General features: G+C 52.6%; 1 protein-coding gene across 22 annotated transcripts in view; it reads right to left on the bottom strand.

Annotated features, from left to right (window-relative positions):
* EPS15L1 (epidermal growth factor receptor pathway substrate 15 like 1) overlaps positions 1 to 15,700 on the bottom strand; it is a 97,000-nt gene that overhangs the window by 9,630 nt on the left and 71,670 nt on the right. For 9 of the 22 annotated variants that reach the window (XR_011994452.1, XR_011994455.1, XM_072721311.1 and 6 more), the window contains 2 exons: positions 10,412 to 10,544; positions 8,215 to 8,262 (listed from right to left, as the gene is read on the bottom strand). The exons of 3 other annotated variants lie outside the window; for them this stretch is intronic. Coding sequence is in view for 16 of the 19 variants with exons in the window: in XM_072721311.1 (XP_072577412.1) it covers positions 8,215 to 8,262; positions 10,412 to 10,544 (181 nt within the window). In the remaining 3 variants the exon portion in view is untranslated. Of the gene's footprint in view, positions 1 to 3,580; positions 4,362 to 8,214; positions 8,263 to 10,411; positions 10,545 to 14,473; positions 15,514 to 15,700 lie in introns of those variants that run through there. 10 more of the 22 variants (XR_011994453.1, XM_072721312.1, XM_072721325.1 and 7 more) reach the window with 6 other exon arrangements.

The following is a 15,700-nucleotide window of genomic DNA, read 5'->3' as shown; positions in this document are numbered from 1 at the left end:
CCTTCCCCATGGTCTGCTTCACAGGCACCTGCCCATCCCGTCTCCTCAAACACCTCTCAGTACCCTCTTTCCCCACTGTGGAGTAGTGCCACATACCAGGTGCCACCCCAAGAGAAGATGCACAGCCTCAGGAGAGGTCCCCTGTGGCGTTTGCCAGGAGGCCGACTCCAGCTCACCTTCCACACCCGTGGCGGCACTACCCAAGGCTTGATCGCAGGTATCAAGCCTTATTCCTGAGTGAAGGGCACTCCGGGGCCTCCTGGGGCACTCGCAGCCTTTTCAGGGCCCAGAAGACTGTCCTTCATCTGCACACTTAGCTGGTATGGTGCAAGGACCCTCAAGGCCATAGGCAGGGGTGCCATAGGGGGACGGTGTCCTGAGGGTTGGGGACACAGGATCAGGTTGCATGAGGAAGGGATGCCAACCTAAGCATGCATGGTCCTCATGGCCTGGCCACCCCCAGCCTCCTTCCTGTAGCTACTTCCACTGCCTGACCACCTGTACCATCCAGCCCAGCCTGTCTCTCCCTGCCTTGGCACGCAGCCTCGCCCTTACCCTGGCAGACATCCCCCAGGACTCATTCCTCCCCTGCAGGGCTCCCCATGCCTTGTCTGCTTCCCATGACACTGGACTTTCCTGGTCTGACCTCCACATGTGAGGGTCAGTTCCTCATAGGTGGGGCTCAGCAACCACTGATACAAGTAAATGCCAATCCCTGTCCTCAGTGGGGGGTGGGGGGTTCCTCCTGGGCCAGGTGCTGCCATACAAGAGCCATAGGACTGTCCCATGGGACCTGAGGCCCTTTCAGGGAACCCCTCTGGTGAGCTAGGAAAGAATAAGGCATCTGGCTTCCTTCCTTTGCAAGAAAGAGCAGTATTATTCACTGATGTACTCTTGGGTTGATTTTTTTTTTTTTTAATAAAAAACTAAAATGACAACAGACCAAATAGCAAACTTCTGATACAGGAAAAAGTAGAGTTTCTGGGGACGGGCTGAAAATCTCAGGGCGTGGCACAGCTCCTGGTTCTACAGTAAGTCCAGGTAGACAACTGCCTGACTTCCTGGAGCATTTCTTGTAGGGTCTGGTCCAAAGGGCAGATATCTGAGCAGGGATAAAGGGGCCAGCTGACCCCAGCCCAACCCCAAGGGTGAGCACAACAGTCCAAATGTTCAAAGGTATCACCCACTTCTGTGCTCTTTCCTTCTTTTAAATTGGGAACATCTCCCCACCCTGGTTTGGGTTTGTTGTGGTTTTTAAATTGCTTTTGGGGGGGGGGGTGTTCAGATTCTAGCCTGCTAGGATTTCAAGCTGAGGTTTCTGACAAGCTAAGAGGTGATCGGGGAGATGAAAAGCTCCGTTCACATCAAAACTGCTGGGGCCTGGTCTTGCTCCGTTGCTGAAACCGTTGTTATTTAGAAATCATGACTGTGTTAATATGAAACCAGGGCACATCAACTGCTCTTGATTTCAGAGGGGAAAAAAAGAAACAGAACGTTTTTTTTCTCGGTTGTCTGTTTTTGTGCTTTGGCACAGAGGCTGAATTACTGGACGTGACACGTGCAAAATCGATGGCATCCCTGGCTTGGCTTGACATTGTGCTAGTGACCAGAGGCTTTCTGCCAAGAAACGCACACCCTGACTGCCCTCAGTCCAAACTTCCTACTCTGCACCCCCATTTATTTTTAGCAGCTGCACTTTTAAAACATTCTGGGTGTAGTTCCTGCTTTTACGTAACCACTTCTGCTAACGCCTTACTCGTTTTTCCGATTTTCTGGGTATAGGTTATCTTAAACGTGACAAAGTCATTTTCTGCTGCATCTGTGCCCCTGAGTGAACTCACTGTCATTTTAAGGCTTTCTGCAGCTCCAGGTACCATGAATAGGAAAGATGTTGACTGTGGCACATTTCAGAGGAGGCAGCGATAATCAGTTTTTAAAAATTGCTGTAAGAGCTCTCGGGGGGTGATTCCCGACGCACAAGCCATGTGGTAGGCGTGGCACCACCATTCCTAGATGTCCACACGGGGCCGGGGTGCCACCTGACCCCTCAGCAGTGGGAAGGTGGGGAGTGGGGACCAACAGAGTGATGACCCCCTAGGGGCTGGAAGCTGCTGCCTGCCCCCCAGAGTGACTCCCCAATATTCAGAGTCTTCCTCATTAATAGGGGAGAGGAATGCAAGATTGAAGAAAAGGCAAAATAGGGCTTATTTCAAACCGCAGCAGTTTCAACAGTTACCCAAGCGGTGCACCGAAACCGCACACAGGACTGCCTTTAGCAAAAACAATATGAACCCGATGGTTTACCACAGCGTGTGCTGTTAAAAAAAAAAAAAAAAAAAAAACACTCGGTGGCCGACTCCACCCTGGCAAAAAATTTCTTTAATTCTCCTATTTAACTTTTCAAGGCCATGCGTGTCCCCAAGCCCCCATACTGCAGGCACCCCAGGTCGGGGAAGCAGCCGGGCCCCAGGCAGGTGCTCCCGAGTGAGTCTCTGGCCGCAGAGCTCCCTCTCGCTGCGCCTTTCCCAACACGCTTTTCAGGAAACCGCTGTCCGGGAATGGTCCCTAAGAGCCTGGTCCGCCCGTTGGGAAAAAAATGATGGAATGCACATTTGAAAAACTGCAAACGCTCAAAACTCTGAAAGAAGGTAGATCCCCTTGTTCGTAAGTCTTTAACTTATTAGGAGACAAAGAGGTTTTGGGTGACTTAGGGTCTCAATAAATCTGATGGGTAAAGATATCGAAAATACACATCTAAACGTGAGTTTGTTTTCATCCCAACTGGACACTTGCTGGGTTCTATTTATAAAATTCAGGGCCATAGTTGGAAAATGCAACTACATTTCTGTAGATGAGAGATAAATACGAAAACAACAAAACACAACAAAAAAATAAAAAACAAAGGGCTTGTGGTCAGGACAGCTGCCCCACCTTAGCTATTACCCTACACAACACAGGACATTTGCACAACTGCCATTTATCCCAACATGGGACACCTACGCAGCTGTCACTGGCCCTCTACGACAGGGGACACCCACGCAACTGCCACTCATCCTCCACAGCATGGACCCTCACACAACTGCCAGGCTTCTGACTGTCACACTGCACGGGAGAACTGCTGCTTCGGAGGGGACACACCCTGTTTCCTTAGCTTCTCCCTTCCCACCCGCTGTCCCCACTGCCCCCAGCCCTCGGCAGGAAAGCTTAACTAGGGGGCGAGGGGGACATGGGGAGAAAGTGAGAAAGCAGGCTGTCCAGAGCACCACCTTTCAAATTCATAATCACTGGGGCATCTTTTATGGAAAGAGACCTTTTTTTTTTTTGCCAACATATATCTGTGTTTTCCTCTGGCTCCTGCCTACGGTGGGACACAGAAGATGAGTGAGGGAAGCTCACTTCTCAAAATAGGACACCTGGGACCATGTTAACAGCTTGCAAGCGAGGAGTCCTGCAGACACCAGCCCTGCTCGCTCTCACTGATGCACATGCGAGGGAAGGCAAACCCGGCAGATCAAAGCCGTGCCAAGTAGCACAGCCCTGGCAGATAAAATCTGAGGTCCCCACCATCACAGCGTTGAGATTTTCCACTAAAAATATTTACTGAATTTTAAGAAAATCTGCTTAATGCATTGAAGGGAACAGGATGAGGTTTGGTACCGAATTGTTGAGAAAAGCTGAACAAATATTTACTATTACCCACCAGGCATCTCCACGACCAGTATGTTTTTCAGCCTATGTGGTGTTGGAGGTGGTCAAAGGTCATGGAAGCGAACTTGGTGCGGAGCCCCATGGATGCGGGGTCAGCCCACCACGACAAGAGAGCAGAGAAAAGAGGGAGGAAGAAAAGTGGCCATGCTTTTGGGGTCCTCAAAAGACAAGTATCACTGGGAGTGGGACACAGTTTACGAGAAGTTTCAACAAAAGCTTCCTTTAGTTCTGAGCAAAAACAGGGAGGGGAGTTCATGATTTACAAATGCATTTACAAATCCCAAATTTGTCTTTACAACAAAAACAATACCAACTGTAGGTCTCACAGTTCTGCTTTTTCAAAAAATCACATTTGTTCTTTGATTTTTTTTTTTTTTTTTTTTTGCCTTCGACACACACTGCCGGAGCAGCCCTGTGTGCCAACCCCGTCGCCATCCTGGGGGCTCAGAGCGCCCTGGAGGACAGGGAGACACTTGTAGCCACACAGCAACCAGATGCGGGGGGAGTCCTGGGTCTGTGCCACAGGACCAAGGCGGCCCAGCCTTTGCTACCCCCCTGCAGAGGAGCTCCAAAGCTGTCAAAGCGCTACCTCTGCACAGGCAGAAAGGTATCGAATCCACAGTTCACAAAATCACCAGTCTCACGCAGCGGGTCTGAAAAACAATTAAAAGGTGTGCATGCATTGGATCTGCAGAGCCAACCAGGAGCTCCCTCTCATTGTCGGGGTGGCTTGGAAGCAGTCAGGAGAGCCTTTAGCAGATCGGGGTCCCCCTACTCTTGCTCTCCGTACAGATTCCCCTGCATCCCACACATCAATCCCATGCGTGGGCATGTGCTGTTTTTCAGCTGACAATGGCAGGCAAAGAGAGGCTGACTGGGTCTCCTGAATCTGAGAAAGGGATGAGGGGCCACACTGGGCACATCTTCCTCGGCTCCCTCACATTGCTACAGATGGAACTGAGTTGTTAAGGGGTATCTGGTGGCAGGTACAAGAGGCCCTCAAGGTGGCTAGGGAGGGGCCAGGGGCGGCGGTAGGGCGGTGGCTCCTATCTGTTCACACAGAGATGCAGGATGGGGGAGGCCCGGGAGCTCTGAGTCTGTCCCCCACCTTGAGGCCCCACAGCTCCCTGGGAGCCTGGCTGGCTGAGCCTCTGATTCCTCTGCTCCAAGACCCTAAACCACTGAACAAGGGTGACAACTGTGTCACTGAACTCCTACTCAATCTTCCCTCCTGGGTGCAGGAGGGTGGGCGTGTGCTAAAATAGGCAAATGTTTCTATTTTCAAACAAAGCCGACTTTGCAGAGCAGAAATGTTCCCCAAAGAATAGTCCGTCTCCAGGCATCTCACCAGGAAGAGGCTGGGAGGAAGAGGGTGTTTCTCTCTCTGCTGGAAGCGGGGCTGGCGGCGAGCTCGCGCTACCAGGGCGTCACCCCCAGGCCTGACACAGACCCCCCCACCCCAGCTGGCAGGGGTGGTGTGCGGGCAAGGAGGGCTCCACTCCGCTGGTGCACCCTGACCCCGGCTGGTCCGCAAGTGCTGGGATTTTCCAGTCTTCTTGTGATGGCAGTGAACCACTCTCGTCCCATTCTAGAACTTTACAAGTACCCACCGAATTATCTCTCTGAAAGCATCGTGGGAACGGAATTAAAGTAGTTAAGTTCAAGGCTGAGGTGCTAACCGCACGGCTCAACTGGAGAAGCCATTTTAAAAGTGGATCTTGAGCAAACAAGAGGTTGGACCCGTATGGGCAAAGGATGGCCACCCTGGGCTCCCCCCAAGCCTGGCCCTGCCGCACACGCCGAGGGCCGAGTGCGAACATGGGTTGGCGCTGCAGAGGAATGCAGACTTCCCTCCTAGCCCGAGTCCCATGGGGCAGCTCCCCCAGGACAGGCAGGGTGACCCATGGGCAAGTGGGGTGGCCTGCGGGTGGGCGGTGGCCAGAAAACCGCATGAAGCAAGAAGCCACAATTGCCCTGTGTGGCATCTGCACACACAGGTGTGGGAGGGGACTCACGTTCTAGGGTAGACAGCACTTCTTTTTTTTTTTTTTTTTTTTTTTGAAAATCATTTGACTCAAACAGGACACAGATTAAATGCTATCTTGCTTTCCTGCGTTCGTTGGAAGAATTGAGGGGAGGGAGTAGAGGGGCAAAAAAGACACCCTAGGCATGTGCACAGCTTTATTCTGGAGGTGAAAAGGTCATTAGCAGTAATAAAAGGGTAATAAATTGCGGAGAGGTTAAAGGTGACTGGATGGTTAGTGGTGAGGGCCCGCGAGCTGGTGTCACCCGGGCGCTGCAGGGACCGAACGCAGGGCTGCACTTGCAGGAAGTGGCAAGGGTGGGGCCGGGCGCAGGATCCCGCTATCTGTCGCTGGGGTGCGGAGGCCCAATCACTGACACCCACACAGCCATTTCCTGCCCTTAAAAAAAAATCTGTTTCTCCCTTTGCAAATCAACAACTTTTACCTAGAAACTCTTCAGCGGTGAGTTCTGACTGATCTCGGTCTCTGATCCGTTGCAGAAAATACACCACTGTTTACCTGGGGGAGGTGTGCCAGTGCCCGCTTTAACTGACAGGTTTCGGAGGCTGCGAGTGGGGCCTGTTTTGCATCTGCCTGGAAGAAACCAATTCTCTCTCCCCCAAACAGGCACCTGCTAGTTACCCAATACCTTGATAGACCTTTCTAGAAAAGAGCTCTGAGCGCATAGAACTCACTGCGGACACTAGAGCTTCGGGTGTGCCCCCCATGGGTGGTTCTCAATGGCCCGAGGGTACGCCTTCTAGCTTGGGTCAAGCCAAGAACTCCATGTTTAGCACTGAAAGCAGACGGCCAGCAGTGGGCTGCTCTAGTCACACATGCGGGATGCCAGGACTCCTTCCACAGGGAACCTCCGTGAGGCCCCCAGGTCGGGTGGGGGGCCCCACTATGACTGAACAGGCGGACATTTACGTGACTTTATCGCTTGTCATGTAAACCTTGGTCAAGTTTTTAAAAACAAAAACAGCTTGCACAGAATGTGAAAACTGCAGGCTACAGTATACAAGAGGTGGTACCTAAAAAACAAAGCCACTCGTGACTCAGACCCAAATGTGCATTTGGTCCTGGACAAGTAACTATGGCTGAGCTTCGCCAGAGAGGAAGGACCCTGGAGCCCTCTTTGAAGTTCAAGTACCCCTGCTCTGACTTTTTCAACTGCAAAGATTTCTGCCAAACTGCAATCTCGTGGGGAAAAAGAGTCCCCTGGTAACACCCTGTGTGCATATGGCTGCCTCAGCCCTAGCCTGTCTGCCCCTTGGAAAGGGGATTTTATGGATGAAGGACCTGTGTCCTGGTCCCAGTACCGTAGGGACAGGATGAGGATACATGTCACACACATCACATCACAGGTAATCACTGTGAAAGGCACTTTACCCCAACGGTCACCTGCTAGGCCAGAGCTGGTCCTACATTCCGTCAAGGAAACCAAGGCTTGGTGAGGTTGAGACGCTTGCCTACAGCCCCCCAAGGAGATGGTGGCAGAGTCAGAACATAAACCCAGGCCCTAGCTCCAACATCCAGAAACATGGACTGAACCTGATCAAGTAACCTTCCTAGATCCTAGTGGCCTCACATATCGGAGTGACCTCCAGGCACAGAGGCCTGACAGCGTTCTAAAGACTATGGAAGAGCTGTCCCTTCACCTTGGTTTCTCTGAGTGCAGGTTTGAAGCTGTGTTTGGTCTGCGGAAAGAAACCATTTTCTCCAGGCAGTCTGGTCTGTCCATTTGAGATCTCCACAGGATCAAGGCTCCATCAAGAGGGCTGCAGGGCCCCCAGAGCAGGGTACCCACTTCACCTTGTCCCCACTCTGCCATGCTAGGGCGGCAGCTCCCTCCACATGCCATGAAGGCCCCTGAGTGTGATCATATGGCATTCCAAGTGGCAACAGCCACTACGGCATGCTGGCCACATGGCCTCACCGTGAGAGAGGAGGCCAGGTTAGTGAGAAGAGCAAAGGAGCACAATCTATTCCCTGTCAAACTGTTGGACGTTGTTTTCTTAAAAAACAAAGACAACAAAACAACACAACTTGGCCATCAGCCTGGCTGCTTCCTATCATAAACAGCCAAGAAAACAAGAGTTGTGCCTTGTGTTTTCATAAAGACTGCTTGGAGCAGGACTTCCTCCAGCACTGCTGCCCTGTCCTGCTAATAACCAGCTAACTCCTGGGCTGCTCCGGGGAGTCAGCAGCCTTGCTCTGTGCACCATGGACAAGGATGGAGAGGGCAGTGTGCGTCACTGGGTCTTGATTCCATCAGAGGAGCAGTGTGGGGTAGACACCGTCCTTTGCACCCCCAAAAGAACCAAACGCTTCCCCCAAATGCAACTTATTAAAAGGTCAACACGCATGGGTGCATCTGCATGGGCAGCAATTTCCATGTTGTTAGAGGTTAGTATGAAATCACAGCAGAGCCACCACTGGAAGCTGGTCAAACGATAATCACCACACGGTCTGTACCTACCACCCAGCAGTGTGTACAGCGCAGAGTTTTTCTGATCAGCCATTGCTTCTAGGTAAGAGAATCAGATGAGAGACATTTAGACCTCCACGCAGGTATGTCCTGGCCACTTATAGAATAAACACTGCACATGCATCAACCATTCTCTAGAACTTGTGAGAACTCTGAACCTCATGGTTTGATTCTCATTACAAAAGATGGGGGGTGGAGAGGTCCAGGTGGAGCAGGTCACTGAGTCCAGGGCTGGCCTTGCTGCACTTTGCTATGTGATAGCGGGTGGCCCATGTGACCTCTCTCACTTCCCTTTCCTCTTCTGAGAAAAGAGCATCATAGTATCTGTCCTATCTTGTGGGTCTTGCTAGGACCTGGCTATGAAACAGTTCCACAAGTGTTTCCTAAGAGTCCATGGATGTGAACAGGATATTGGGGGCACATGGCACCTCACCAGCCATGATAGAGCAAGGGAGCAGTGACCCAGAGCCAAGAGCAAAGCAGCCTGAAACTCTCCAGGGTTCAGGCCCAAACCTCCCAAGACGGGGATGGCTTCTCTGCTCTCTAAGTCCATGCGCGATACATTAAAAACAAAAGCCAAAATGAGGTGGGGAGGCTTGCAGAGGGTAATACAAGGGAGAGGGGACAGTGAAGGGTAAGTTCAAAAGCAGACCCAGCACTGTTCAAGGAAGGGGAGGCGGCTGAAATAAGAGTTTCCAAGAAACCCTACGCATGAAGCTCTGCACCTGCTAGCGAGCACATGGAGTAACTCCTTGAGGACTGACAAATACTGCATGGCCTTGTGTGTGCAGGTGTGCACATGTGCATTCACATGAGAGTGTGTATACATGCTGTGTGCAAGCAAGCACTGTGAGAATGTGTACATGTGATGGTACATGGAACTATGTGCACATGTGCACACACACATCTGCATATATGAGCAGTATATCAGCACATGTGCACACATGTATGCACGCAAGCAGGAATCCATGCATGTGTGTACGTGTGTATGCAGGCATGTGTATGCACGCCTTGGCTCCCATCTTTCAGGAGGAGCATGGAAGCTCGATGCCCTGCCATTAGGAGACTGTCAGGGGTGTCCCCTTAGGGTCACCAAAGAGGGCACAGTGGGCAGGCAGCCTCTTAAGAATAACTTCCCCTCCATTCATCTCTACTAAAAAGAGGACTTCAACAGGTAGATCTCATGTAGGATGATTGGAGGCCCTGGGACCAATGACCACCTGTAACTAGAGAGTTTCATGGGGGCCACCAAGTGGAGCCCCAGGTCAAGCGCAGGGCAGAGCTAGCTCAGGCAGGACCAAGGTTTTGAGAGAGCATGTAGGTCTCCTGTGGCCACCCCCAGTCTGGGACAGCGTAGGTGAGACAGCCTGTAGCCAAGACACCCAGAAAAAATTGAACAGCGGGGTCGGGGTGGGGTGGGGTTGGGGATGTGGGGCTGGCAAATTGCAATGGATCACTGCCACTTGAAGCAATAGCTTTCTCCTTTTGAGTCTGGCAACCTGACTTATTGGCCTATGGCCATCATAGAAAACACAGCCCCTGCACAAGCTCAAAGTCCTCAGCATCCTCAGGAGGATACCTGGGCCCTCTCCCAAGAGTGGAGCTCCAGGGCCAAGATCAAGAGAGATCGGTAGCACCAGCCACAGCCAGGAGAGGTGGCCCCTTCCTTGGAGCTGTCTGGAGAGATACTGGGCAGGAGCCTAGCAGAAGGGAGCTCAGAGCCATCTGGTTCCTCTTGCATCAGACGGCCAAAGAAGACCCCCACTCCCAACCCCACTCTGAGTCCTTAACCAGTAGGGAAGCACCAGATTGAGGGGGTGGCCTCAGCCAACTTGGGAAAGAGCTTGGGGTGGAGGAAGGTCAGAAAGGCCACTGGATCCTGATTACACACCTTGCCGCCCCAAGGGCTGAGCCCAGTCTTTTCTAGAGGCCCCCTATGGAGGCTCACACTGAGCCTAGAGCCAAGGGCCCCAGGACAGGGTGAGGGTGGGTGGGATCGCAGGCGTGCCCCAGGCACGCACTGTGTGAGGACCCAGGCCACTAAGCAGTAGGGAGACTCTTGCTCCAAGTGCGGGTCCCCCAGCATCTGCTCCACTCTGGGCTGGTAAATAGAGATGCCCCTGGTTCACCTCCCCATGCCGTCCTTGGACGGTGGGCAGGCGGCTGTGAGAGAAGAAAGCGTACTGACCGCTGGGCGGTTTAGGCCGTGGAGGAGCAGGTTTCTTCGGAGGCAGAGCGGGAGTGTCCTGTTTACTTTTAAAGGGGTCATCTGAGAATCCTGCCCCTCCAAAGGAGGAGGTGAAAGGACCAGAAGTTGGGGGCTGTAAAAGAGGACATGAAAGAGAGGCAAAAATAATCATTAAAATGGAGGCAACGGATGTCCATTCAGCCAATGCTCAAGTACCGAGAGCCTTGGTGAGGCCCCCAACCCTTTGGGTTCCACGGCACGGCCCCCAGGGGACCCAAGTCTCTCACGAGACCTCTGCTTTCCTCCACCCTCAGGAGCCAGGGTCCTCTGGCCTGTGAGGGGCAAGCCAGCCAACAGAGCAGGCAAGCCACCCTCTGCCTCAACCAGCTTATATCACATGAGCAGTGCCCCCTATCACACACACACCATTCTACCCACACAGGGATATCAAGTCTTTCCTGACTCCAGGGTCCCCTGGGCCTCCTGCTCATGAGGCCCCATCCTCACCCTTGCACTGGCTGCAGATCCCTTCCTGTGCCATCTCTGGGCTGAGTAACTGGCCTGTGTGCTGCTACCTCTGGTCAGTGAAGGGCAGTTCCAGGCACTGGGTCAGAATGGCCGCAACGACCTCCTCGCCCCCACGTGGCCCATGGGTGCTGCTGCCCACACAGTGGCTTGGTTGGAGCCCAACCCCACTCCAGTTGGGACAGCCTTGGCTGCCTGTCAGGCTCCTCCAGCCTGGACCTTCCACCCCTGCTCCTACCCAACCCCATCTCAAATGCAAATCGGGCCATGTCACCCCAGCAGGAGAGAAATGCACAGGTGGGTGAGTGGGTAGAGAGGACAAGTAGGTACATACACCTAACAGCCCCAGGGCCCACAGGTAACCTCCAGAGTATTTGTTAAAGCACACGGGACCCTCCTCACAGCCCCCCACTACCCAATTCTTCTATTTCACCCCTGCAGCTACCCCCACCCCCTTGACAATTCCCCAATCCCTGGAACCCCTTGCACCCTGGTTTCCTGGGCCCCACGCACATAGGGTCTCCAGCTGGGAAGTTCAGTTTATCCCATCCACCCCAAGCCCCTCTTTCCCTCAGACACTGACCAGACCAGATCTCACTGCTGCTCCTAGAGCTATCTCTGATACCCCTTCCTGCCAACTGTGCCACCTGACATCCCAGTGGAACTCGGATAAGCACATGCCCCCGACCTGTCTGCATCTGCTGTGAGTGGGCACAGGTGATGGAGCAGCACATCTGCTGGCTGGGCTTGTGGCAGGCTGTGACTTGTCTCTGTGGCCACCCCATATCCTGAATACCAGCACAGTGCTGGGCACGACAAACCTCCACCAGCAGATGGACGAGCCACAGATGGGTCAGCTCAGGTGATAGTGAAAGACCCTCCGTCTCCATTCTGAGATCCGGTCACAGGACCTAGCTCCCCCTCCTCCAGAATGTGGTCGCAGGGACCCTGATTTGGCAACCTCTGCCTCAGGTACAGCCATAGATATTACTCTCAAGAGGGAAAGAGGTGGCCAGTCTAGTATGGGGGGGTGGGCAGGAAAGGCTGCTGGGCACCCCACTGGGCACCCTGGTTCCCCTCTACCAGCTCCTAGGATCCTCAAAGGTAGGAGATGCTGGCTCTGTGCTGATCTTCTCACCTCATCTTCCCAAAAATCCGCTCCATTTTACACACAGGGAAACTGAGGCAGAGAGAGACAACACAGCCTATAGTCATACAGCACCTCAGTGGCGGACTCAGGGTAAGAACCCATGTTGTCTGCCTCCAGGGCCAGGGCTCCTGGGCTCTGCCCTCTGCTGCTGGCAGCCCACTCCCCGAGGTAGGTCTGGGGCCTCCTTCTAGGCAGAGCTCCATTCTCAGGCCTGTGGGAGAGACATGCAAAGATGCAAGCAAGAGGCAGAGCAGACCTAGGGGCCAGGGGGCCACAGAAAGCCCTGAGGCAGACAGGGGTCAAATGAAGAAGACTAGTTTCCCTGCCAAGACCACACTGGCCCCCCAGGAAGCTCTGAGCAAGAGGGGCAGATGGGATTGGCAAGACTGCAGTAGGGTAAGGAGGCGCCTCCCTCCATGGCTGCTGCTTCCCTCTTCTGGGCCCTGTGGCCACTTGTCCTCTCGGGTACAAAAGTTGAGGAGTCTCTGAAAACCCTGCAGCTCAAGGTTCTGGAACATTTGGCTGGCCAGACTACAGAGCACAGTGGTCAGGGTTAGAATCTGGAGTCCCAGCCCTGCCACTACTAACTGCTCCATGCCTCCACTTCCTCATCTGTGAAATGACCATAAAGACACACCATAACCCTAGGGCTGCCACAAAAAAAAAAAAAAAACACAATCAAGTCACGTATAAATTTCTCCAAGGCACCACAACAACATGACGCAAAGATGACACAATTATTATCATGCCAAGGATAAAGACATGACTGGAATTCCTTTAGATGCCTGTAAGAATCTGCAGCCGCCCCATTAACCACCGATCTTTTATTCCTGCTGCTTGCAGTTATCCACGGACTTTACCCAGAGGAAGGTAGCATGGGAGTAGAGGGGAAGTGTTGAGCCACAGCTTAGCTTTAAAATGGGGGTTGAGGGTCTGCAGTTTGGGAATGAAGAACAGGGGCAGGGGAGTGGGCAAAGGAGCTGGGAGGCACGTGGATTCTGTTTCTGCCTCTGCCGTTCATGGAACAGAGCACGGGCTCCCACAATTCCCATATAGCCTGAGACCAGGGCAGGCAGGAATCAAAACCAATTTCTTAGCAGAGAGGAGGTGTGACTGGCCCGAAGGCCCCCTGCATGGACCCCAATCTTTGTCTTGGGTGTTGGGAACGCACCAGCTCTGGGGAAGGCGTGCAGACTGGCGCCTGGAGCCCTCTGGACACAACCCACTGAGCGTCCAGCCAGCCCACGTGCTGCAGCCTGGACCTCAACCTGGAAGGATGGTCCTGGCTGGCAGAGGGCACTACAGGCCAGGCTGACACTCTGTCCCACCTTCTGAGTTCAAACCCATGAAGTCAGTGGGCTCGCTCCAGTGGGACAGGGCTCCAGCCATAGTGGCCACTCCCCACACAACCATAAGTAGTAGCACTTCTAACACCGCCAAGCCCCACGTCACTTCCGAATCCCACTTTTCAGGACTCCAGGTTTCCCAAGACGCCTACTCTGGGACCTGCCTTATTCTTCCTCAGGCTGCAGCTTCAGGGAAAGTGGCTATTTTTAGAAAGGTTTCAGTAGAGCCGGCAGGGGCTCTCTGGGCTGGCACAGTGTGAAATGTGCTCAGAAAATAAAATAAAATAAAATTTTAAAAAAGGAAAGAAAGAAAAGAAAAGAAAAAGAAAAGAAAAGAAAAGAAAAGAAAAGAGAGAAGAGAAGAGAAGAGAAGAGAAGAGAAGAGAAGAGAAGAGAAGAGAAGGAAAGGAAAGGAAAGGAAAGGAAAGGAAAGGAAAGAAAAAAGAAAAGAAAAGAAAAGAAAAGAAAAGCCACTATAAAAAGCAGCTCTAAGAGGAACATGTTTGGGGTTCACAGTTTAAAGAGCTAGTTTAAAGCAAGTGACTCTCAACTTTTAAGGAAGCAGCCCTAAATGGGAATGGATAGCTTTAAACACCACTGGAGAAACAAATGGAAAGGCCCTGAAAACCAGCCAAGGACTGCAAGGATAGCTTTTTTTCTCACAGGGCAGGGATTAAATAATTATGTCTGAGTCTTGTTTTTATTCTCAGATGCTCAGAATTTGCAGAGCAAGGTGACAGATTGACATGGTCTAAAAGAAAAATCTCTGCAGGTATGGTGGGACCTCAACTTTGTGTTCAAGCCTGAAGAATCTCCCAAAGGAATCTGCTGGAACCAGCTCACTGGCTGTCAACTTCACTCAGCACTGCCAGGCAGAGGAGGATACCTCAATTTAGGGTGGAGTTAAGAAAGGGCGCAGTGTGTATCACCTCGCCACCCCACTCAGATGGGCAAAAGCTGGCGATGAAAAAAACACACGCAAAAAAACATAAAACCAAGAAGCTAAAAAAAAAAAAAAAAAAAGCCTTCTTGCCACTTTACTTTCATTTCCTTCAGCATTTTATTTATACACATGATGTTTTTCTTGAAAAACAGAAAGGGAACCAAAGGGAAAAACAGAGACCTATAAGGTTAGGGCTTGGTGCTCCACTGGACAAGTGGCACAGCATCAGGCGCTGACAGGAGCGTGGAAACCAAACAAAGGAGCACCAGAGACAAATTTTCCATGGCCCCATCCAGCTCTGTCCCGCCCGGCGCCGCGAACAGGAAGGGGCCACCGGCTCTGAAGTCACAAGTGCACGTGTGTGTGCAACCTGATCAAGGGACATACGGACAGGGAGACGGCAGCGGCATCAGAGGGAAAATGCAAGGTTAGGTTAGAATGGGCAGAAAAGACAGGCAGGGCCAGGCTCTGAACCACCTGGCTCCGGGGAGTCTCCACAGCTCCGGGACACTCAAACACTGCCTGGAAGGGAGAGGGCAGGCCATTCCTCCCGACCAGAGCCCGTCCAGACTGGCCGCCCAGGCAGCCTCTATCAGCACACCTCTCAAAACGGGGGCCTCGTCAGTGCCCTTGTCCTGATCTCAGCCCTGGGCACCGGTAGCTCTCACCTGCTCAGCCACCGGCTTCAGCCTCCTGAAGGGAGATGGGAAGGGCCTGCTCTCACAGCTTTAGAGTACAATACAGACCCCTTCATTTGGGGATTGCTGCCATCGTGTGGCACAAGTTCTCTGATTTTAGGAGTTTGACTTCCTGCCTGCTGGGCAGGGACAGAAGCAGAGGACACACAGCTCTACTCAAAGAGCAGAAGCATGTGGAACAGTCACCAAACAACAGACAAATGTTCGAGCAGAGTTCCTGCCCTGGTGCCTTCCCAGACAGCATCCCGACCATCAGTGTCACAGCTTCCCTACGGAGGATGGAGGCTCATTCCCTCCAGGCACTGGAATGAGAGAGCCAGCTACACCAGCACCTCTGGGCTCCCTCCTGCGACAGCTGATGGGCAAACAGACATTCTCTCTCCGGCCAGAAGCTGGATTTGCTACCTTAACAACGGACGGTCACGTGCTTCTCTGAAAACCTAAATGGAATCTCAAATGTTTCTCAAAAGCCGTGTGCCACAATCACACACAGGTTCACCATAAGTGCTTGGTGCCCAGACAAGTGTCTGCCCATCAGGCTGAGTGAACATGGAGCTGGCATGGCGGGGCTGCCCAGCAGGGGCTGGTGGGGTACGGGAAGCAAGTGACTCCTTGCTGCAGATGCTC

Source organism: Vulpes vulpes, chromosome 9, assembly GCF_048418805.1.
Source record: "Vulpes vulpes isolate BD-2025 chromosome 9, VulVul3, whole genome shotgun sequence".
Classification (NCBI taxonomy): Eukaryota; Metazoa; Chordata; class Mammalia; order Carnivora; family Canidae; genus Vulpes; species Vulpes vulpes.
This window is presented reverse-complemented; position numbering and strand designations above follow the sequence as displayed.